A 22770-nucleotide genomic window follows, 5' to 3' on the forward strand; every position below is an offset into this window, starting at 1 on the left:
GAGATCCTTTTGAATTTTCATATTTTAAATAGTCAACACAATGTCACACTATGCAGCTTCATTTTTAGTTCTTAAGACAGTTCTTTAGTTCTACTTGAATCTGAAATCTCCATCTTATAGCTCCCTTTGGACTCTATTCTCTGCCAAATTCTACATTAGCCTTAATGTCCTCGAGTTACCATGAGCTTCTCTGATCAAATGCCAGTGTGCATTGTGGGTCATCCACAAGGTTCCTCAAATGATTTGCTCACAGGACTCTTCTGTAGAATGTTTTACAAAATAGTTATGTTGGAACAACAGAGGAAACACCTTCTATGTCTCCATTCAGCATAGATCTGCGTTTAAAATTATTTCCCCTATTTTGGGGAAAAATTAATAATTTTATAGATTTTAAGTCAATTTTGTTTTGCTTTCCAATATTTTTAACGGAAAACTTTGGTATCTATTTGGATACTATAAAGCAAATCTAATACACAAAATAGACCAATAAGTGTCACATACATAAAGTTTTGTTTTTGTTGAATAGCATGTGAGTGTAAACATGATCTTCAGTTGTGAGCTAATGTTATATACACTCAATATAGACATATGAACACATGCTTCCTGGTTTATTTTGTTCTACTGAAGGAGGTGTGATTTCAGGGGCTCCACTGTGTATGCCATTTCTCTTTTAAGATAAAAAGCCCTGGGAAAGTTTAATTTATCTTGCCAGCAAGACTGGCCATTCTCACGCTGAAGGAGTGAAACCTTCCTTGGTAGCAAACTGAGAGAACCTCAGGCTCATGGACCTCAGAACTAGCAGGGAAGGCTGGGGAGAGCTGACCTGGGACAGGAATGGGTGAGATGTGATGGGTGGGTAGTGAAGATTAGACTTTCTGACCATGATACTAATGTCTAAGCACCCCCACATTTTCTCCGTTCCCCTCTTCCCATGCCTCTCCCTGCCCATTCTTTCAACAGCTTACCTTATGATCCTCTCTCTTTTTTTTTAACAACAGCAAACAAAACTAAGAGCCAGGCAGTGTATGTAAAGCACAAAATATACCTGGAATGCAGTAGATGGTCTGGTGATTGTAGCTTTCGTCACCCTCTTAAAGCACCCTCTTATTTTATTTTGGTTAAAAGTTCTTAAAATACTACCTCCACTCCTCCCTCAAAAAGTGAACAAATGAAAGCAAAACAAAGCAAAACATATGTTACCAGTGTGACTTCAGGTCAATAGGAGATTTTGACAAAGGGGGTCTTATTGTCTCCCTTCAAATTCCCCTGCCAATTCACCACTGTCACCCAGCAGCCTGGGTTTCCTCTGTTCCTTATACCTCTCTGCTCAGCTCCCATGACTTCCGGAGTGCAGGGCTGCATCTGTGTCCAAGGGTCCACTGGAACTCAGCTGTCACTCCTACTTCAGGAACAATTACTGGGTGGCTTTCCTTTGGGTACTCACTCTGTTGGGCCTTTGCCCAGGTGCCCATGTGCAGAACAAACAGCATCCAGCGATATTACGTTGCTCCAGTTTTAGAAGTAAATTCAAAGCTCTCTGTTTTCGGAGCATTTTTCAGTGTCCCTGTGGGAACAGAATCTGTTTGGGCTGCTCACATTTGACATGCAATGTAAAAGGCACAATTTTACTTGTACTCTATATTTGCTATCCGTTGCTGTGTAACAAATGACCCCAAAACTTAGCACTCAAACAACAGACATTTATTATGCCACACAGTTTCTGACGGCCTGAAATCACTTCCATTATAGTCTACTGGTCACACAGACCAACCCCAGTACAATAGGAGAGGGTGCTACGAAAGGATGTGAAGACCTCCAGAGCCGGGGGTGGTCAGGGGCCATCTTGGAGGCTAGCTATTATACACTGTGTGTCCGGAAATCTGTCTATCACAATGTCATTTTAGACATCCCATGGGTGAGTTGGAGGAGTCACCTTGTAGATGCCCATGACTACTAGCATGATGATGCATACAGGGATGAATCATGGGACTCGCATGTGATCCTGCTGACTTCCCAGAGGACAATATGGAATCAAGTTAGCCTAGAAATAATACTTGTAGTCCGTAAATGCAAATGTGGTGACCACCTTCTCTTTCCTCGCTGCTCCGGTTGATGCTAGTCTGCAGACCTACTGGGAATGAAATCTGGTGCTCCTGTGAGACAGGCTATAGGTGGCCTCAAGAACAGTGCCTTCCCAATGTCACTTGTCAGGACCATGACAACTCCCCTGCAGGGCACCATTGCAATTGCCTTAAAGGACTGCCCCCCAGAGGACCTTTTTGCCAGCTCCGGGGAGGTAAGTAACTGCTCCTTTTTTTCAGTGGCTATTTCATATCAGATCAAGTAAATGTTTCTCCGTCCTGTGTGTGCTTAAGTGCTAACAAGAGATTTTAAAATACCGCCTCTTTTTTCCAGCTGTAACCTTGAGGATGTCAGTCAGACTCAACGTGGGCTTTCAAGAAGAGCTCAGGAACACTTCCTCTGCCCTCTACAGGTCCTACAAGACTGACTTGGAAACAGCGGTAGGTTTGGGCCTCGGGAGCCTCCTGACCAGACACTTTGGACCGAACTAAATCTGTTGTATTAACTATGGATAGTTTGCTTGGATCGGTCAGAATTTAGGAATGTGGATGTCGAAATTACTCCTACACTTCTGGGATGGTGAAGTAAAAATTGCTCAAATCAAATAGTGTTCAGGGGATGATTTGACATCATCTTGACCTATAGGTGGGACTGCTTCCCAGGATAGAACTGATTCAGGTAAGATTTGATGACATAAACTCACTGAAACCTATTCAGTGGCCCATGAACTTGATCTAGAAGTAGCAGATGTGCACTTCTATTTGTCCTCACACAGCACATGGATGAAACCCTTAACATCCTTTGGGTGGACCAGCCCAAGGGTGGCACAGAGGGTTCTCAATCATGCTACACTAGTGGTTCCTAGGCATTCACACTTAAGACAGGTTTAAATTTACTCATGTAAAAATGGAGAATATTCTCTGAGTGTTAGTTAACTGTGTGCAGGACACTATTGTAAGTGCTTTACATTGGATTGATTCGTCTACATTGAAATGCTTTCCTTGAATTGACCCATTTGGAATAGACTTTCCCAACTGGCGTGCACATACTCCAGGTGGACTGAGATGGTGACTTCCTTAGCTCTCCGGGCAGAAGCAGGGCAGGAGCTTTCCTGAGTGTGCCACACGACATTAACGTTTTCCGTGGGGGCCCATGGCAAAGTGCTGACTCAGTAGGGCTCTTGGACCTCTGATTTACATATCTGGCATGTGACAGGTTCTGCACAACATGAGAACCCTCCTCATACACATAACTACACACAAAATCATGTACTTTTGAGGAAAGAGAATGACATATTACCATATTTTGCCTTGTGTAATGCACACCCAGCTTTTGTCCCAAAATTTCAGGAAAAAAATCTTTTGTTTTAATTTTTTAATTCAATTGTTTATTTATACATAATTAGATACTTGTTTTTTGTATTATAAAAGAACTTTAGCATTTATTTTGAACATATTGTAGCACAAGAAATTTTATATAACAAATAATTACAAAACACAAGAACAGATACGGGGTATTTCAGGAACTACCCATGTATAATGCACATTCTTATCTTCCCTAAAAAATTTGGGTAAAAAAGTCTACATTATAACAGGAAAATATGCTAATCTTTGGGTCCTGTCCATCCAGGTACCTGGTACACAATGCTTTCTTTGCATATGACATCTGCCCTGTAAATGTGACTTGAATCAAATTGAATTTCTCATATGGTTGGTATACAGAGAAACAAACTCGAGTAAAAACATTATCAAAAACCAAATTTGCTCAACCAATGCTGCATTATTTAAGTGCAATGTGTTAGGCAGTGCACCAGCCATAAGAGTGCACCAGTGGGTCTCCAACCACAGGGGCTGGAATTGACAGGGGGCTCAGCTGCCCTGCCTCTGAGAGCCCTGGCAGTGATTGCTGCCAGTGAATGAACCCAACAGGTCTGTGTCTGGCAGACACAAGACCCCTTTGAAGGCCTTATTGAAGCTTATTGAGGCTCAGCCTAGTCTAGGATGATTTCATCTCACCTAATTCCTGCTCTCTTCCACTCGTGGTCGGATGGCTTCCTGCAGCCTCCTCTGCATTCTTTCCTAGCTATTTCCCTGAGTAAAGTTTTTACACATTTAATCTGGTGTTTGCGTTTTAGAGAACCCAGACTTTCATAAGTAGATAGGAATGGCTTCTTCAAAGATCTACTGATGCCAATGCTAACAAAACATGCAGGACGAAATTGTGCTCAGAGTGATAAGTAATACGTGCCTTTTACTCGGTTTCTAGTCTTTGTCATCTCTCTCACTGGACCTTGATTCGTGACACTCGTCTTGCTTTATTTTTCAGTTCTGGAAAGGTTACAGTATTTTACCAGGCTTCATCTTGGTGACTGTGACAGGGTTCAGGTAAGAATGCCATAATCGGGTCATTTCTATCTAATGGCACAGACCAGCACAGTAGTGAAGGAGGAAAGGCCTGTCAGGGGGTGAAATCTGGGATGCTCAGTGGGGGCAGATTGCTGGGGCTTAAAGTGGCTAAAATACTGAGAATTGTAGTTTACACCTTACAGAGGTACCTACTTAGAAAGTGAGAAAAAGATTTGTGTTCATTCTACACACACAAGGATTTTGCAAGGATATTGGATAAGTTTGTAGTTTAGGGCGTTCAGAAATAGAAAAGTGAAACGATGTCATGCAATGATGCCTTTGTTCAAGAAAAGTTGGCCCGCCAGGACTGCAGAGGCAGGCTGCAATGGGGTGGCTCTCCTGGAAGTTGCACACCCTGGCAGACATGAGCTGGTTTGCACAGTTTTTCGAAAAGCTGGTTGCCAATGTTAACAATTAAGAATGTTTACAGAAACAGTCAGGATTTTGGCTTCTCTTGATATTAAGCTTCTCTGGTAACACGGGGCCAGCCCGGTTATATGACAAGTCTCTGTATTGTGGTTGCCACCCTATGGCCAGCTCACATGATTCGTTCCCTCATCCCTGTCTGGCTATTTTGTTCATTTATGTTAGCTGTCTGCATACATTTGAGTGTGCAAGCCCCGCCTCAGGCTTTCAACTAGAGTTTGAAAACACGTTGATTGCCGTGAACCCTTCCTGCCACTTGTTTTCCCACACAAATAAATCATAAGTATCTAGACTCTTCCAGGTCAGTTACTGCTTTACTGAACCGATGGTCCCTGTCCAGGCCCGGCAGTGTGGTCGTGACATATGCAGTCAAGACTACAACACCATCGCCGGGATTAATGCAGAAAGCGAATGCTCTAGTAGCACAGAACCTCAATCAGACCTACAAAATGGACTACAATTCCTTTCAAGCAGTTGCTAGTAGTAAGTACAACATTGCTACATTTTTCCTATGCAGAGATTCCATTCAGATACAGCAGTGATGTTTGCGGTTATGCTTAAACCTAAGAAATTCTGTTGCCATGTCCCCCGTGGAGAGTCTCAGGTCCCAGGCTTGGGGTTTTGTGCCATTCCCCTCCCCCCCCTTAGGCTGCTGCAGAGCCTTCCCGCAGAACTAATGTCACTGCGGTTGTGGGAGGGGTCACAAGGGGAGAGAGTTTGCAAGGGGGCCACAGATCCATCTGGGCTTACAGATTTTTAAAAAATTAATAGAACCAAAATATGCAAACAAAAGTAAAGCCAAAGTTGTGGTTCAGGTGGGGACCACGACTTTTGTGGAACGCACTGATACTAAACAGGGGCCACTGTTACTTTAGAGCAACGGTTCTCAAAGGGTGCCCCCCCAAACAGCATCATTCCTACCTGGGGTCTGTTAGAAATGCTAATTCTTGGGGCCACCCCAGACCAAATGGGGGCCAATTTGTGTTTTAACAAGCCCTGCAGGTGACATGATGCTCGGGAAAGTTTGAGAACCACTGCTTTGGATCACATCTAACAGTTATAAGAATCCTGGGATTTTAGAAGTTCTCCCCCATTTTACAAGTGGAGTTCAGGGTTGGGTTCTGTTGTGTTATTAGGTGGGTGGACCTATAATGCTGCTTGTGGAATACATGAGGACCCAGCGGGGCAGAGATTTGGTGGGCTGGAGTTTGGCCGGCAGATGTCTGGGTAACTCCGTCTGTGGTTCCCAAGTAAAGATGGTTCCTCTTCAGAGCGACGTGGTCACAGTGGGGAGGACAAGGCATGGACTGTCCCAGGAATGATTGAAGAAAGGGCACCCTTCTCAGCAGTTGGGCCCTCCTCACAGTGGATTTTTTCTCTTTTTCTTTACAGTCTCTGCTGGTATTTTTAGACAGCAGATCTTTTTAAAACTAAAATATTGAAAGAGAGATACACAATGGTAAGAAAGTGCTACAACAAAATCAAGATAAAAGAGTAAAATAAAAATTCAGAGTAAATAAGGTAGCAGCAAACTAATGAAAACTGTAAAGAAAGGAGAATAAGTGGCCTAAAAATACAGACTCATGCAGAAGCAATTTTAGCAATTCCACGCCACCCTGACAGCACCCCACCAGCCAAGGATGCTTTGCCCTGAAAAAGTCTTTCTTTTTTTAAGTCATTCTGAGGGCACAGGAGAAGAGTAGTTGCTAGCACAGGTAAGCTTCCATTATGATTCCTCTTTCTGCAAAATTTTAGTTCTGCTGAGGAAAGCCAAACAGTGAAATGAGTAAGTGTCCAGCAGATTTACTGACCAGTGGCTGTCAGTCCAGAGATAATGGTGCTGACACTATGATTCACAAAAGTGCTTTGGTGCCTACAGCTTATTCTTCCCAAGTCACTGTGAATGGCCTTATATACCCCTTTCTGCAGAGGGTTACACTCTTCTCCATCCTCCTTTAAAGACCCAAGTGTGCTTCTGTGATACCCTCAGCCTTAGAGCACCAAACATGAACTTCCTCTTGTGCAGCTCCATGGCGAGCTCAGACACCACTCTGCTCACCATGGTATTGGCGGTGTTTATCCAGAGTACAGATATATAAAAAATTCAGCTGACTGAGTGCTTTTTAAAAATTATATTTTCCTGGCTGGTGTAGCTCAGTGGATTGAGCGCAGGCCTGAGAACCAAACAATCACAGTTTGATTACCAGTCAGGGCACATGCCTGGGTTGCAGGCCAGTTCCCATCAGGGGACTCACGAGAGGCAACCATACATTGATATTTCTCTCCTTCTCTCCTTCCCTTCCTCTCTAAAAATAAGTAAATAAATAAATAAAATCTTTAAAAAATTATATTTGAAGGGCATGGGACAAGAAGAGAACAAGAAAGAAAAATGCTGACCGAATGAATTGGTATCAGGAACTTATTTAAACCCTTCTCTGTGAAACGCGAGGGCACATGGCACTCTTCAGAACAGGTGCACTGACTTGGTCGGGTGGTAATCCTCTGGGGCTGCTTGCTCAATCAGCAGGGCCTCTTAACTAGAACACCCTTTCTTTAATCACTGCCAGTAAATTTGTGATCACTTCCATACAACCCTACAACGCTGGCAGTTTTACTAGTCATGGTTATTAGCAACAATAGTAATGAAAAGAGGGTGCTATTAATGTATCTTTCTATGTTAAGCCCAGTGCCTTCCTCATATTTCATCATCATATCATCTGGAAGGTAGATATAGTCTTCATTTCCCACGCGAGGCAATGAAGGCTCAGACACGGTAAATAGTGTGCTCAAGAACACGTAGTAAGTAACACAAGTTTGTGTGACTTCAAGCCAGTTCACTGCATTAAATGCTCATGAGTGGCCTTGATTCCTAACTGTTGAATGTGAGTGTTAAAAATCTTAGTTTACTCAGGAACGTAATAAAAGTGATAAGAAATATTTAGATACCTTGATATGTTGACCGGCACATCATCATCCCAAATTAATTTTACGGTGTTTCAGTCCCACGTTTACCACATGGACAGGGCTGGCCTGACCACGAGGCCCCATGCAAAAGAGGCCACCTAGCCCCCTCGCCCAGCTCCCAGATTCCCTCACCACATGGACCTCATAAAGGACGTAGCACAAGACACAGCTGAGAGGGCAAAAACTGCCTGTTATGTAGGCAAAGAACAACTTTAAAAAAGACATACAAAAGTAACAAATATTGTGTTTTTATTTCTATCTGTGAGATTACTCAGTGCAGTGGTTTTTCAGAATTTTATTGTGAAAACAATCATAACAGCTACCCTTCCCCTAAAGCACCTCCCAAGGTAGCTTGCACTGCTTTCTGGATAAGGGAGCTGAGGCTCAGAGCAGCCCAGCAGGCTCTCCAGGGCCACACAGCTGCCTGAAGCACAGAACCAAGATTCTGAGCCAGACCTGAGTGTTTATAAAGCTCCCACACTTAAGGACCCATGGGTATTAGGTATTAAAAAATTATTTCCCAGACTTGATTATTAAAACAATCATTTTCCCATTTCTAACTCATCAAAGACATAGAACAGAGCTTCCAGTCAGCATGAGATATCAGTTATCAGTGAGAAGCAGGTGGTGTTATCTGAGTGGACAGCAAAGAAACTTGATGTTTAAGTTGGCTGGTGTGCCTTTTTCATAAACAAATGTGCAATTTTCTGCCAGACTATTGGAAATATTAAAAATAGCTTTGGGATCCAGATCACTACCATTGAGGGCTCTTCAGTGTGCAAAGATCCTAGACTGGAAACCATGTCCCTAGTACCAGGCCAGCTTGACTCTGGGCCCCAGACCCCAAGCACCCAGGGATGGAGGGACCCATTCTTGAGAGCACCACAGGGACTGTGATGACCGTGTGACAACCCTTGTGATCGCAGCACCTGGCGAGCAGCATCAATTGCATTTATTTGCTTCAGGATTCCAATAATTCTTCTCTTTGGGTTTCCAGATGAAACTAAGTTCTCTGTCATACCAGAAATCATCTTTGAAGGGGATACGGTCACTCTGGTGTGTGAGACTGAAGTTCTGTCCTCCAACGTGTCCTGGCACCATGTGGGAAAGCGCTCTGACATCCAGAACAGCAGCAGATTCTGGGTTGACACCGTCGTGCTCAACAACATGACCTCAGTGTCGCGCCTCACCATTTACAACATCACTAAGAAGGACGCCGGTGGGTTTCCAGCCAATAACTGACGGGGGGAAAGGAATGAAGAACTCATAGAGAAGCAGAGTACAGGAAGTGTACATAGCATTTCATCTTCAAAGAGAAGTCACCAGGCTCAACTTTTCCAAGTTGAAAATTAGTCCCATGGCATATCAGCCAAGCAAATTAGTCTTGGGAGATAAATATGTTTTTCCACATTTACTGAAGCTTATGAGTTGTTACCTGAGACAAAAAGCAATTTATGCTTTTAATTACTTTTTAATTTTAAAACATATTTGTTGAGATAGAATAGATACGTAATAAGCTGTGTATGTTTAAAGTGTGCAGTTTAATAAGTTTAGGTATATGCCTGAAACTATCACCCTAATCAGTCAGGATAGTAAACATTTCCATCCCCTTCCCCCAGTTTTCTTGTACTCCATTGTAATCCCTGCTCCCTGCCCCTCCTTGCCCCTGTCCCCCAGCCACCACAGAAGCATAAGTCTTAAACCTGACATTTTAGAATTTAATAACCCCATTATAATCCAGAGGTCAACAAAGGCATCTTTTTGTCTGAATGAAGTTGGGCTGCAGAAACACAGGTCCTATCACATCTTTGTTGATTCTGATTTTGCCCTAGAGTTAAGTAGAATGCTAAAATTATCCACAACCTTCTAATTCTCCAAGGCTATATAATTTTTCCTTCTTCCTCTTTCATCTTTACACATTTTACTTACCAGCCAGGACTCTGAGACTTTTGCTATTTCCTCGGAACATCTGTCTGCTCTTTACCTTATGTCATTAGAAATATCTGCATCGACCATCTCACTCCCTGGATGTTCCTTTAGGGCTGTTGAGACCAAGTCCCGGATGCTTTTGAAAATTGTGTTTCTTGAAGCACTGTGAGGACACAAGAGGAGGCTATCATTCTTCTAAGGTGATACACACATGTAGTAATGATAAATGCTTTTGTGTATTCTATCCAGGTGAATATATTTGCAAACTGACATTAGATATTTTTGAATATGAGTCCAGAAAAAAAATCAATATCACACCCATCCAAATTTTCTCAAGTGAAGACATGAGGGTGACGTGCGACAACAATCCTGTGTCTTTGAACTGCTGCAGTGAGATTAACGTGAACTGGAGTCGAGTGGAGTGGAAGCAGGAGGGAGAGATAAGCATTCCAGGTAAGAATGTTAGATGCCCTTTCACAAACTGGCTATTGTCCCGTGGCCACATAAATATGGGAGATGCATGGGTGGAAGGCAGAATGTCAGACGACTGGGTTTTTTTTCTAGACTTCAGACTATGAAAAAGTACAGGTTTGAGACCAGCCCCAGTTTAGCCATTCTAGAAAAAAAATCCAAAAATGTATGCATACAAGCATCACACTTAGACTGTAGACAACACCTTAGCAGAGAAGATCCAAGAGGGAGTGACCTGATGACTGAGGTCCATAGTGTCTTCAGCCCACAGAAAAGTGCGTCCGCAACTTCCTTCCCTCTCCATCCTCAGCACCGAGTTAGGGATGAAGTCGCCTTTGCTTTCGAGTCTGACTTGGAACCTCTCGTTCCTGGGTCTCTTCTCTTGCTGTCTGTTTGTCTCACCTCGGTGCCTTTGTGTCCACATTTTCTTCTGTGTTATCTAATTCTGTGTCTCTGGGCCTTTTTTTAATCTCCCTGAGCAGACACCTTTGTTTCTCAGTTCTCTCAGGTCAGTTTCTGATCCAATTTGCTTTCATTTTAGAACTGAGATCTTACTTGAAGTTCCCCAACCCCCCCACCCCCCAATTTATACTGATGAATGATAATAATAACAACAATGCAAAACAAAAATACAATACTAACTCTGATTTGTATAACAGTTTGTAATTAACTAATTTTTAAAAAAAACATGTTATTACTTTTAATCACATTTAAACTTGACCCCAAGTTTGAAGCATGTGTTTTTTTCCATCTAATTTTCAAAACGAAATTGAGGTCCAAATTAAATGACTTATTCAAGGTTGTCACAATAGGAAAAGAAAAAGAATTGGGACTCAATTCAAGCCTTGTGTCCTAAAACCAGTGTTTATCTTGGCCAAACTCCTTCACCATGCCTGGCAAGCCAGCACTGGAATGAGCTGATCTGGCAGAGTTTATACAGAAGCAAAAGACTACTTTCTGCCTAGAACCCTCATATAACAACATCCAATCCTTCCCTTAAGAAATGACAGTATTATGTTTATCTTTGCCTTAAAAAACCATTAAAATAAAATATGGCTTTACCCATGAAATACGTTAGGACACTTTATTCTACAAAGCCTTTCCCATCAGAATATATTAAACCATAAAAAACAAAATAATGAACAATTTGCACGTACCTTTTCCTGAGCAAATCTATTTTGCAAAGCCCATTTCAGCTGCAGTGTTTGCATTTGACTTTAAAGCACCCAAGAGAATGGGAAAGGCATGTGGTAACTGCTGAATGTGTTGACACATGGTACCTTTAGTCACTTCCTTGATTTTTAAGGAAGAGGAGGTGTAGGCATCCTGAAGGAACTGCCAGATGGGAGATAGACCTTGCAAAGTTCCCGTGAAAGCCCTTAAGCTTTCAACTCTGAGAGGTGAAAAAGCTGGCCCTCTGGCAGAGGAACCAGGAAGTCTGGGGCACAGATGCTCAGAGACCTCTGTGGCCACCGCTTCTTCAGACAGGCCTGTGCCCCGCGGAGGCTGAACCTTCCTCAGAACAATGGGTTTCCTGTCACAGGCCTGGCCTCTCGCAGAAATCAGTTCTCTGATGAATTTAGCCTCTGCTCTGGGCACCTTGCCTTTCTTCCCCCTTCCTTGCTGCCCTCTCTTCGCAGCAATCTTTCTCCAAACTCCACAGGTGCTTCAGCACCCATTTTTCTAGGTCAGTAAGAAACAAGCTAGCTAAATAATTCACCTAAACAAGCGGAACTGAGTATGTTACCTCACCTCAGAAACAGGTTCATTTCACTTTCAAAACACCGTGGTAAGAGACAGAAAGAAGTCACCGGCAATAATGAAATTTCTAGTTTTAAGGAGTGGGGGGACGTCTCTTGCATAAAGTGGGACTCGTGCAGTTTTTCAAACCAACAAGCACTAACTATAATATTAAGGGTAATGGTAGCAGAAGTAATACAGGAGTCCCCCCTTATCCACAGGGTATATGTTCCAAGAGGCAGTGGATGCCTGAAACCATGGGTAGTATCAAACCCCAGATATACTGTTTTTTACTATACATATATATTTATGATAAAATTTGATTTATAAATTAAGTACAGTAAGAGATCAGCAATAATAAATAATAATAAAATAGAACAACTATAACAATATATTACAATAAAAGTTATATGGATGTGGTCTCTCAAAATATCAAATTGTTCTGTACATACAGTGGAGACGTGCTGGAGGAAAAGGTGATTCACATCCAGGGTGGGATGGAGAGAAATGGCATAAGGGTTCATCACGCTATTGAGAATGACGGGCAATTCAAAACTTATGAATTATTTCCAGAATTTTTCTTTTTAATATTTTCAGGCCATGGCTGACTGTGGGTAACTGAAATAGCTGGAAAGCAAAACTGTGGCTAAAGAGGGACTCCTGTAGCATTAATGCTGCTGCTGCTAGTAGTAACAGTAGAGGGACCAATTATTATTATTACTAGTTCAGTTTCTCATTTTCCCCTATCAAATATTGGCTTTGACTAGGTAGAGACATGCTGACAAGGGAGGGAATTTAAAGGCTACAGAGTTTCTAGTGTCACCATAGCCCTTCTTATGTGGCACGATGATAAAAAATAATGAAGTCTTAATTCCCTTCTTGCCCATAAGCTACAACAGTTCCCTAATGAGTTCATATTTCCTTGCCTGTTGTCATGCAGATTATTCATAAAACCATTGAATCTTTACAAGAGGGTGTCAGCTCATTCTGTGTGTGTCTTTTGTTCAGATGTAGGTCTCTTGTAGACAGCATATATATATATATATATATATATATATATATATATATATATATATGGCTCTTTTTATCTCATCCATTAAGCTACACTTTATAAAGTACTACTAGAAGACAGCCTGCCTCAGGGACTGGGGGAGAACAAAGCAGAAACTCGACGTGCAGTAGCAAGCAGGCAAGCAGCATTGCTGGAACAGCACGTCCATCCTGGCTGCACGTGGGGGATGTGCTTTTGTTTAAAAAAAAAAACAGATGTCAGGGCTTCACTCTTGCAACTAAATCAGAATGTCCAGGTTTGGGATCTAGGCAGTGGCATATGATCCAGAAGTCACATGAGACCTTATTGGACAGAGGGTACTGAGAGCCCTGCATTTAGTCCAGTCACTCATTTGCACATGAGGACATGTCTCCGTGACTGTGGCAAAGGGCTCCCCTCCACGGCCCTGATCTTCCTCTTCCATGTCTCTCTGGGTTCCCAGCGATGCCATAAACAAATTTGGCTTTAAAAAGTGAGTCCTCTACTTGAAGGAATGCCCACAAAATTGGATTTGAACAAAAAAAAAAAGAAGAAGAAAGAACTGAGTCAAGTCCTCTGTCCTGGAAAAATTAGCCTCACACCCTGTGCTTTTCGCTAAGATGACACCTAGTCCTGGAGAGCTGTCATCCCAGCGCAGCCATGCACCCTTGTCCTGACACAGAGCAAGATGAGTCACTTCATTGACTCCCAGAACTTCGTTAATTAAATAGTGATAATGGTACCTTCTTTGCAAGACTTTGTAGGGATAAGCACTGAGATGATGAGTATAAATATTTAAAACAGACCTGAATGCATTGAATCTGCCACAATAACTACTTTCTGATAGTGGCAATAGCTTTAAAAGCCAGCCCCTCATTTTTCCTCACTATGGTTGGTGAAAATTTTTCATTAGATGTGATCTAACCTTGAGCAGTAAAATTTTAGTTGCATAGCATCTCTTCTCCAGAGAACATATCAGCAGCTTATTTGCTGCCTTCAGTAGCATCTGGGCGAGACCTCGAGGTGCACAGCCCCAGGGGTGCTATATGAAATACAGTGTGAACACTGCCAATTCACACTTCCCACTTTCATTTTCTGACTTTGCCATCTCTTTGGAGCCTCATCTCCACTCTTTCCCTGCAGATTGCAACCTCACAGAACTGCTGGTTCCCCCAGACATGACCAGCATGCGGCTGCTTGTGTGCTGTGGCTTCTACCAGTGGTTTCCAATTTACCTGTAGAATTTTTCCTTCAAGCACAATTCATGTGCTTCTCTAATGTGGGGTTTCCCAACCTTGGCACTAGTGACACTTTGGGCCAAATTATTCTCTGCTGGGGGGAGCTGTTCTGTGCATTGCAGAATGTTTATCAGAATCCCTGATCTCTATTCACTAGACATCAGTAGCACCTCTCAGTTATGACAGCCAAAAATGTCCCCAAATATTGCCAAATGTCCCCCAAAGAGGCAACAGTGCCCCCATTTGAGAACCCCATTTCTGATGTGTAAAGCATATCAGAATGGAGCTGCTTGAGTTAGAAAAAGGATGGGGAGGTTAGAGCCCACATGGCTTATTGCCCTTCCATCCCCCAGCTGAGCCCTAGTTCCTGAGACAGGTTTATAGAACACTACATTCTCCAAAGAGTACCAATCCACACACACATACAACTCAACCACAACTGCACACTAGAATACCACAGCCACATTTTCTACCTATGTCTTTCAAGGCATAGAGCAAATCTTTCCTCTTCTCTGAAATCTTCTAACTAAAACTTCTCTCCTTTAATTTCCACACTATATTTATTCCTCTTTTATGAAACTTATCTACTGTATATTATAATTATTTCTGTACATGTCTTTAATACCCCATCCTGCATAGCTCACTGTCTTACACATTAGTTTGGTGGGAAAGCTGGGCTTGAAGGATGAGTAAGAGTCAATAGGATGAGGGAAGGAGAATATTCCAGGTGTGAACACAGGCACATGGTATGAAGCTACAGGCATGTTGAAGGACTTGACCTAGTTCTTAGGAATGATATAGAATTAAATAAAGAGTGCAGGGGCAGATTAAAATCATATTGTGAATAAATACATTTATGCCACTAAGGAGATTTTAGCTTATTTTGAAGGCAAGGGTAAGATTTAATTTAATTTAATTTTATTTTAAAAAATTTTATTGTTAATGCTATTACAGTTGTCCCAATTTCCCCCTTACCCCCCTCCACCAAGCCTGCTCCCAACTTCCATAGTCAGTCCCCACACCCTTGTTCATGTTTATGGGTCCTTCTTATATGTTCTTTGACTAGTCCCTTCACTTTCTTTCAATCAGTCCCCAGCTGCCCTCCTCCCCACTTACAGCTGTCAGTTTATTCCATGATTCTATGCCTCTGATTCTGTTTTGCTTCTTAGTATATTTTGTTCATTAGATTCCCCTTATAAGTGAGATCATATAGAAGTTGTCTTTCACTGACTGGCTTCTTTCACTTAGCATAACAGTTTCCCGTTCCATCCATGCTGTTGCAAAAGATAGGAATTCCTTCTTTTTTACTGCTGCATAGTATTCCATTTGTGTAATCGAATTACAGTGTTTTTATCCTCTCCTCTACTGATGGGCACCAATTCAAAGGAATTTATGCACCTCTCTATTCATAGCAGCACTATTTATAGTAGCTAATACTTGGAAACAGCAAGGGTAAGATTTAAAGGTAAAAGAAGAGAGAAGTCAGATAATAACTGAAATTTAGAAAAATAAATTTTAAAAACTAAAAATAAATTAAAAAAATAAATTTTAAGGTAGTGTAGCCAATAGATTGAAGGGCCAAAATAACCAGAACAAAGACCCAGTTACAACAATATGCAATTGGCAGATAACAGGCAATGGGGCTCGGGATACTGACCAGGGTTGCAGTAAATAAGACAGCTGTGAGATGTTTTAGCAGTACAGCCTAAAAATTTTGACAACTGACTGAAATGGAATGTAAGAAAATATACGTAATTAAAAATGAACTTAAGACTTTTCATTTCACGAACTGCCAATGTTGAGGAAAAGAAACATTAGAAGCTGCGCAGATTTGTCTGGGGAGAAGAAAGATAAGTTCCAGTAGGACATGTTGAGTTGGAAGTACCTCAGATATTGAATTGGCAGTTGGGAATTTGCTTCTAGAGTTTCTAACAAGATCGTTTCTCTTAGAGTGGAGACTCATCCAAATATAAGAGCATCCTATATATATATATAATAGGAGGCATGGTGCAGATGACATTGTCCTGTGAGACAGTAGAGAAAAAGACAGGGAAGGGCCAACATTGGAGTGCTTGGGGCAAGGCCAATGTCCTGGGGAACACCAGTATTCGTGAAGGGGACAAAAGGAAAGGAACCTGGGAAGCAGACCCAAAGGGAAGGATGAAGAGAGAAGAGAAGCAGGAGAGACCTGTGGAGTTCGGTAGGCCAGGTCACAGAGAAGGTGGTCGAGGTAGCATGACAGGTAGCATGACAAGTCCAGGTAGCACGACAAGAAGCCACTGGATCTGGGAAAGAGGAAACCACACTTCAAGTGAAGTGTAGGGGAAAGAAGGTGAATGATAGTGACTTGATAAAAAGTTGCAGTAAAAGACTAAAGGTGGCAAATGCACAAGCATTGTGGTATGAAAAGTGGAAGAAAACTCAGTGGTGGCTACACAACCTTCCAGATTAGGAGGATTATTTTAGGAAGGGAAGAGAAGTATACCCATTGATTAGCATGAAAGAGCCTGAGGACAGACTAAAGTCACAAGGGAGAGGAAAGATAAAGAATAGAATATGGTCTGTGGGTACTGGGAAAATTGGGTTTGTAAAAATTAAGTGGAGGGGTGAACCATTGAGATAAGTAGGGACAATTGTGCCTATGAGCTAGGAGGTCATTTATCCAAGAGGGTGAAGATAGAAATCAATTTTATGTTTTGAATAGTCATTTTGGGGACTGGGAGAAAAGCTGGTTACCTATCAATCAAAATATTTCAAACATCACCAATTATCCAGCCAAGGCTGAAAAGGATGCATTCCTATTAGAGCTAATCAGGTTCTTTTTCTTTAATTTTGGGGAAATTGACAGTGTTTGGAGGATGCCTGGCAGTGTTGGAAGAAAGAGGGACTGGAGTAGAAAATATTCACCAGAACAATAGGCAAGGAGTAAAGATGGCTTGGAGGGCATGACATCTGAGAACTGAAAAGCAAGGTGTTGAAGAGGAGCTATTTTGAAGGGGAAACAGCTGGTAGCCCGAGAAAGCATGAAGTTGAAGCTTCCAATAAAACATACGGGCTAATAATAAGAGGGAACAAGTTATGCAAACATTTCTCAGATGACGTGAATATCAGATGTTCCTGTCTTGCTTCTTTCTCCTTTCAATAATAATAACAATAGTCTAACTAACCTGGCAGTCTTTTCTTTCTGGTGGAAATCATGTCCAAAGACCTTGCTTTTCTTTCTTTATATTTCATGTTCTAGTGACCATCACTAATGAGGCAGGGCCCAGCCAGGTGCTGTTTTAAGTGTTTTTATGTAGCAACCCATTTTGCCTGACTACAGTCCTGGGCTGTATTTACTGTTATTTATCTTTATCTTACATCTGGAAAAACTGAAGCACAGATCAGTTCAGTGACTTTCTCAACAATGCCCTGCCAGTTACAGTTTGAGTTTGTGGCCAGGAAATCTGGCTCCTTAGTCCACAGACCTAACCAGTACACATTCTGCCACCTCTTAATTCAAAGAGAAGAGAACTAATTTAATTAGTAATTCTTTTTCAATAATTTGGCATCTCTGCTACTAACTCAGAGTCAGCCAACTGTGACAGCAAAAGAACGGCTATGTCTCTGCAGGAAACTCTGAAACAGAATCAGATTCCAGCTGCAGCAGGTACACCCTCAAGGCCGATGGAACTCAGTGTCCCAGTGGGTCAGCTGGAAGAACAGTTATCTACACGTGTGAGTTCATCAGTGCCCACGGAGCTCGAGGCAGTAAGGACATAGAAGTGACATTCATATCTGTGGGTAAGGACTCTTACTAGGATTTTCAGTATTGCACCTCAAACCAAGGGCTGCCAGTCAATTGGGATTATCCATGAGCCGATCAAGCAGGGCCTTCCCTGGTGGTGGGAGTGCGGTTGGGGTGAGTCACAAAATGGGAAACAGCAGAGAACTTCTCTCTGTGCCATTTACGTTCAGGTGAAGTCTTTCAAATAGGGGAGGGGTGGGATGGGGACCTGACTGCAGGGAAGGACAGACTGCCTGTGCTGCTAAGGCAGGAAGTGGACGGAGAGATGTTTCACACTCAGATGAGTCCTATTCAATCTTGAGTTGACAATGAGGGCAACACTCCTAATTTCCCCCATTTCCTCCCATAATTTTATTCTTTCTCCCTTGAATTACAATAGCCTGGCTCAGTCCACATCCCCCTTCACCTCTCCCCGTCGTCCCTCCTCTCCCATTTCACCTCTTCTAGGAAGAGTGCTGCAGAAAGCTTTAGCAATCTGATACTTTGTGGTTACTGTACCGTTATAAAAAGGTTTTTTAAATATTTCAATTCATTCAGCTTATTTATGCCCCTTAAAAATAGCATTTCTTCTCATATCATAAAGCATTACAGCTTCAGCTCTATCTGCAAAAATAGAGCAGTCAAACTTGTTTTTCCACCTATCTTACAGAAATGAACTAGTACAATAGATCATAAGACCCCCCCTCACCTATACAATTTTGAGAAAGGACTAATAAATATGCTCGTTACTCTTGCTCACACTTCCTGTTCTCAAGACTTGGCATTTTTACAAAGAGCAAGATTAGGTTTATCTGCAAACACCCCCGTGGTGGGATCCCAGATCTTTTGTGCAACTCACAGTTGTCTGCTGTGAGTGCAGTTGTACACAGCAGGTTTTAACTCAAGACTTGTGTCCTTTATGGGCCCTTGGTTATCTTAGGGACATGTGCAGCCTCTGCTGAAAACCACTGGGTTGGTAGTTTGGACCTCATCTGAGAATCACAAGAGCCCAGGAGCCTTTTTCTTTTCTCTCTCAGAATCCACTAATCCTTCAGTCGCCATCTCAAGGTCCCTACTGACAGTAAGGGCGAAGCAAGGGGCACTGTGATCCAAGCTTGTGTGACTTCGGGGCTGTATGTGAACATCTGAATCCCAGCTTCTGCCCTCCCAGGGCACTATAGAAAACCCTGATTTTTTCTGATTATGACCAAAGATGAGGTTTTACCCTGATCGGAGGAGCAGGCCAGCCTCAGTGGCTCAAGGCACAAACTTGTTTACTGATATAAGACACGAGTGGATGGTATTTTGAAATGTCACCTGTGTAAAATACATGCTCCAAGATCTGGAGGCAAAAATAGCAGCACGTTCATGTAAGTTTTTATATCTGTAGGGTCTTGTTGAAATTCTCAGTGAATACGTTCTTATGAACCTAGGTGGACATTCTCAGAAGGATGAGTAAACATGGAGGGACACAGTTAGGGGGCCTCTATGGCCCAATTTGGATTTGAGCAGGAAATGCTGTGATCCCCCTACTTCAAATGTAGCTCCAGACATCACTCCTGTTTAGTAAGCACTGACCGAGTTCTAGCCCCAGGTGCTGAGTTTGGGGGATGCGAGGGCACAGAAGAAAGATCCCTGCTCTTGAGGGGCTCACATTTTTATGGAGGAGACATATAGAAAGAAAGAAATTAAAAATGATGTGGCATAATTTTTAAAAAGTACTTTCAAAAACAAAAGAACAAAGTGTTTTGAGAACTGAGCCATTTAGTGTGCCCTGAGGTGTCCCGGAAAAGGTTGGAGGGGAGCTTGGGTTAAGTCGACATCCCTAAGTTTGCAACCTTTCGCTCTGCTGATCATCAGGAGATAAATCCAGCCACAAAGGGGAAGTGCACGAGTTCCTAAGGCATGTGATGGAAATGAGTACAGTTCAGAGCACCACCGGGAACAGCCTAGAAACAAGTAAAGCCCAGGAGCAGCAAGGTACCAATCCCGCGTTGACACAAGTAGTCAGGACGGTGCACACTTTCTGTCTCTATCTTAAATTTCACTCATGTGTCGATGGCACCAGAAAGACTAAACCTTGTACTTGTTGTCGGTTTTCTTTTGTCTGTTTTGTCTGCATTCTTTCAGCCAACCTAACAATAACCCCGGACCCAATTTCTGTTTCTGAGGGACAAAACTTTTCTATAAAGTGCATCAGTGATGTGAGTAACTATGATGAGGTGTATTGGAAAACTTCTGCTGGAATTAAAATATACCAAAGGTTTTACACCACGAGGAGGTATCCCGATAAAGCAGAGTCGGTGCTGACAGTGAGGACCTCGACGAGGGAGTGGAATGGTGAGTGAAAGGCCAGGACCCTACGCTGCTGCCCTGAGCCCTGGAAACACACTGCAGTAGTTACCACCCACGGAGGGCCTGTCCTGGGACCTGTCTGTGCCGGCCACTTTATGTTAAATATGTCATCACATTTCATGCAACAGCCCTTTCAGGCAAGAGGTCATTATATTCATTTTATAGATGTGGAAACTGAGGCTCAGAGAGTATAATGAATACACCAAAGCTTCTACACCTTAAGTTGCAGAGCCAGGACTGGAACTTTCTCTCATTCTAGAGTTTGTGTTCTTTTCAGGAATTTAAGAGGATTTTTATTAAAAATACTTTCACCAGACTCTTGGAAGTGCTTTACCTAATTGTGGTATCAAAATAATCTAGGTAAAAAAGGTTTATATGCCTGGTTCCAAAGAAAGGAACATTTTGATTTCTTATTTATTTCTATATTTTAGCCATGTTTGGAAGAAGTGCAGATCTTTTGGGGTGGGAGGAAGAGAATTTGATTGAACCACTGCAATAATAGCTGGCATTTCTTGAGCTCTTCCTATGTGATAGACACTGTTATGTATTGTGTGTTAATTTATTTTAAAAAATTAACTGAGAGGATAATGCTATTATTATCCCCACTTTGCTGATGAGGAAGCTGAGGCTCAGGGGGGTTAAGTACATTTCCTGAGATTGTACATCTTGTGAATGACAGAGCCTGCCTGGCTCTGTGGACACCTCTGAACCGCTTTGCCCTGAGGTCTCTCATTAACTGTACAGTTAATAAGTCCAGATTCTGTGAGTCCCAGGTCTTCTATTTTTTTTTTTTTGTAAGAAGACCAGGCAACTTTGTAGAAAGAAGTAGTTACTATTTGGCTGGAGTTGGTAGTGAAAAATCAAGAAGTGAGAGTATTTTTCTCCCGTGCCGAAGTCACACCTAACTCTGTCCAAATTGCTCTTTCCTTCCACTGGGCAGTACTTAGGAGGAACCATAACTTTCCCATCACATTCACCTGTTAAACATTCTCATACTCAAGTGCTACAATAACCCAGTCTCATCTAAATCAACTACACTTTGATTTTATATTAAGTTTAAAATTTTCTTCTCTCCCAACAGAATTGAAAGGAATCTATTCTCTGTTTTTGTTCTTCCTGATTTTCCTTTGGCTAGCTGCTGCTCTGGCTTGTCCAGATTTGGGGCAAAGAAAAGAAATGTAAAAAAAAATTTCAAAGTGTCTTACTAAATTGTAGGTACTTTTATAGACCCGTGGGAACAGCGTCTTCCTACCCTGTTCCCATGGCAGGGGCTCAAATGGTGGCTCACTCTTTGATGGACCCTGGCATATAATACTCATCTGGAAGAAGTCCTTTCAAGAAGCTTGACCCGAGGACTTTCCAGAATCCACTCTACCTCACCCAGCGCTGAGCACACAGGCTACTCCTGCTGCTGCCTTCCCTCTTACTCCAGCAAGATCAGTCAGCCTCTTTAGACTTTTTTAGATAAGAGTGAGACATCAGACATCTAATTCCAGGGTCCACAGGTTGAGCTCTCCCAAGAATCCCCCCCTCCCTGTCTGTCTCTTTCTCCCTCCCCACGCAAACTCCTTTCTGGTGCCATGGCGTCTTGGGAACTGAGGAGCCTACTCACTTAGAGATGGAAAGAGGGGCCATCACGACATTATAGGGTCCCATCTGAGTGACAACTCTCTTCAGAGAACTTCCCTTCCCAGCACACACTGGAATTCCCATCTCTACCCTGGATAATGAAAGGGCCTTAGAGTTCATATTGGAAACCTGTTTTGAAACCTGATTCCACCCTAACAGACTGGATGACTTTGGATAAGCCACTTAATTTTATCTGAAAGTAAGTGAGTATGTAGGTGGCTCTTTGTTAATTTTTTTAATACATAGAGCACCCAGGAAGGGAATCTATCAACCATTATCTTACCCACTATCCAGGAAGATGTTGTGTGCCCTTGTGAAAGCTTGACAAGGACAACTAAGTCTCTTCTTAACCTTCCCAACAAATGCCTCTGTGGCATGATGATTTAATTCCACTTTATTTTTTGCTTCCTTCCACTCAGGAACCTATCACTGCGTGTTTAGATATAAGAATTCATACAGTATCGCAACCAAAGATGTCACTGTTCACCCGCTGCCTCTAGAGCCAAACATCATGGTTGATCCTTTGGAAGCCACAATTCCATGCGACGGTTCCCTTCCCCTCAAGTGCTGTGTCGAGGAAGATGAAGACTACAGAGTAACTTTCCAAGTGGATTCCCTGTCCTTTCCTGCTGGTAAGACGCCAATAGCTGAATCGTTAGGACATAGTATTTCCTACATGTGGACATACTATGAGTCTAAAAATTTTCTCTTAAAATAGACATAGGGATTTAATCA

The 22770-nt window shown here is 42.4% G+C and overlaps 1 protein-coding gene across 4 annotated transcripts in view; it reads left to right on the top strand.

The window, feature by feature from the left end:
• The window catches only part of ADGRF5 (adhesion G protein-coupled receptor F5), a 98583-nt gene that overhangs the window by 57792 nt on the left and 18021 nt on the right, over positions 1-22770 (top strand). For 3 of the 4 annotated variants that reach the window (XM_037142558.2, XM_053668280.1, XM_037142561.2), the window contains exons 5-14: positions 2120-2296; positions 2416-2522; positions 4408-4466; positions 5254-5396; positions 8875-9096; positions 10056-10259; positions 17898-18068; positions 19912-20031; positions 20182-20391; positions 22455-22667. In XM_037142558.2, coding sequence (XP_036998453.2) covers positions 2120-2296; positions 2416-2522; positions 4408-4466; positions 5254-5396; positions 8875-9096; positions 10056-10259; positions 17898-18068; positions 19912-20031; positions 20182-20391; positions 22455-22667 — 1626 coding nt within the window. The remainder of the gene's footprint in view (positions 1-2119; positions 2297-2415; positions 2523-4407; positions 4467-5253; positions 5397-8874; positions 9097-10055; positions 10260-17897; positions 18069-19911; positions 20032-20181; positions 20392-22454; positions 22668-22770) is intronic. The other variant, XM_053668281.1, reaches the window with a different exon arrangement.

This window comes from Artibeus jamaicensis, unplaced genomic scaffold, assembly GCF_021234435.1.
Source record: "Artibeus jamaicensis isolate MK-2021 breed Jamaican fruit bat unplaced genomic scaffold, CSHL_Jam_final contig_484, whole genome shotgun sequence".
Lineage (NCBI taxonomy): Eukaryota > Metazoa > Chordata > Mammalia > Chiroptera > Phyllostomidae > Artibeus > Artibeus jamaicensis.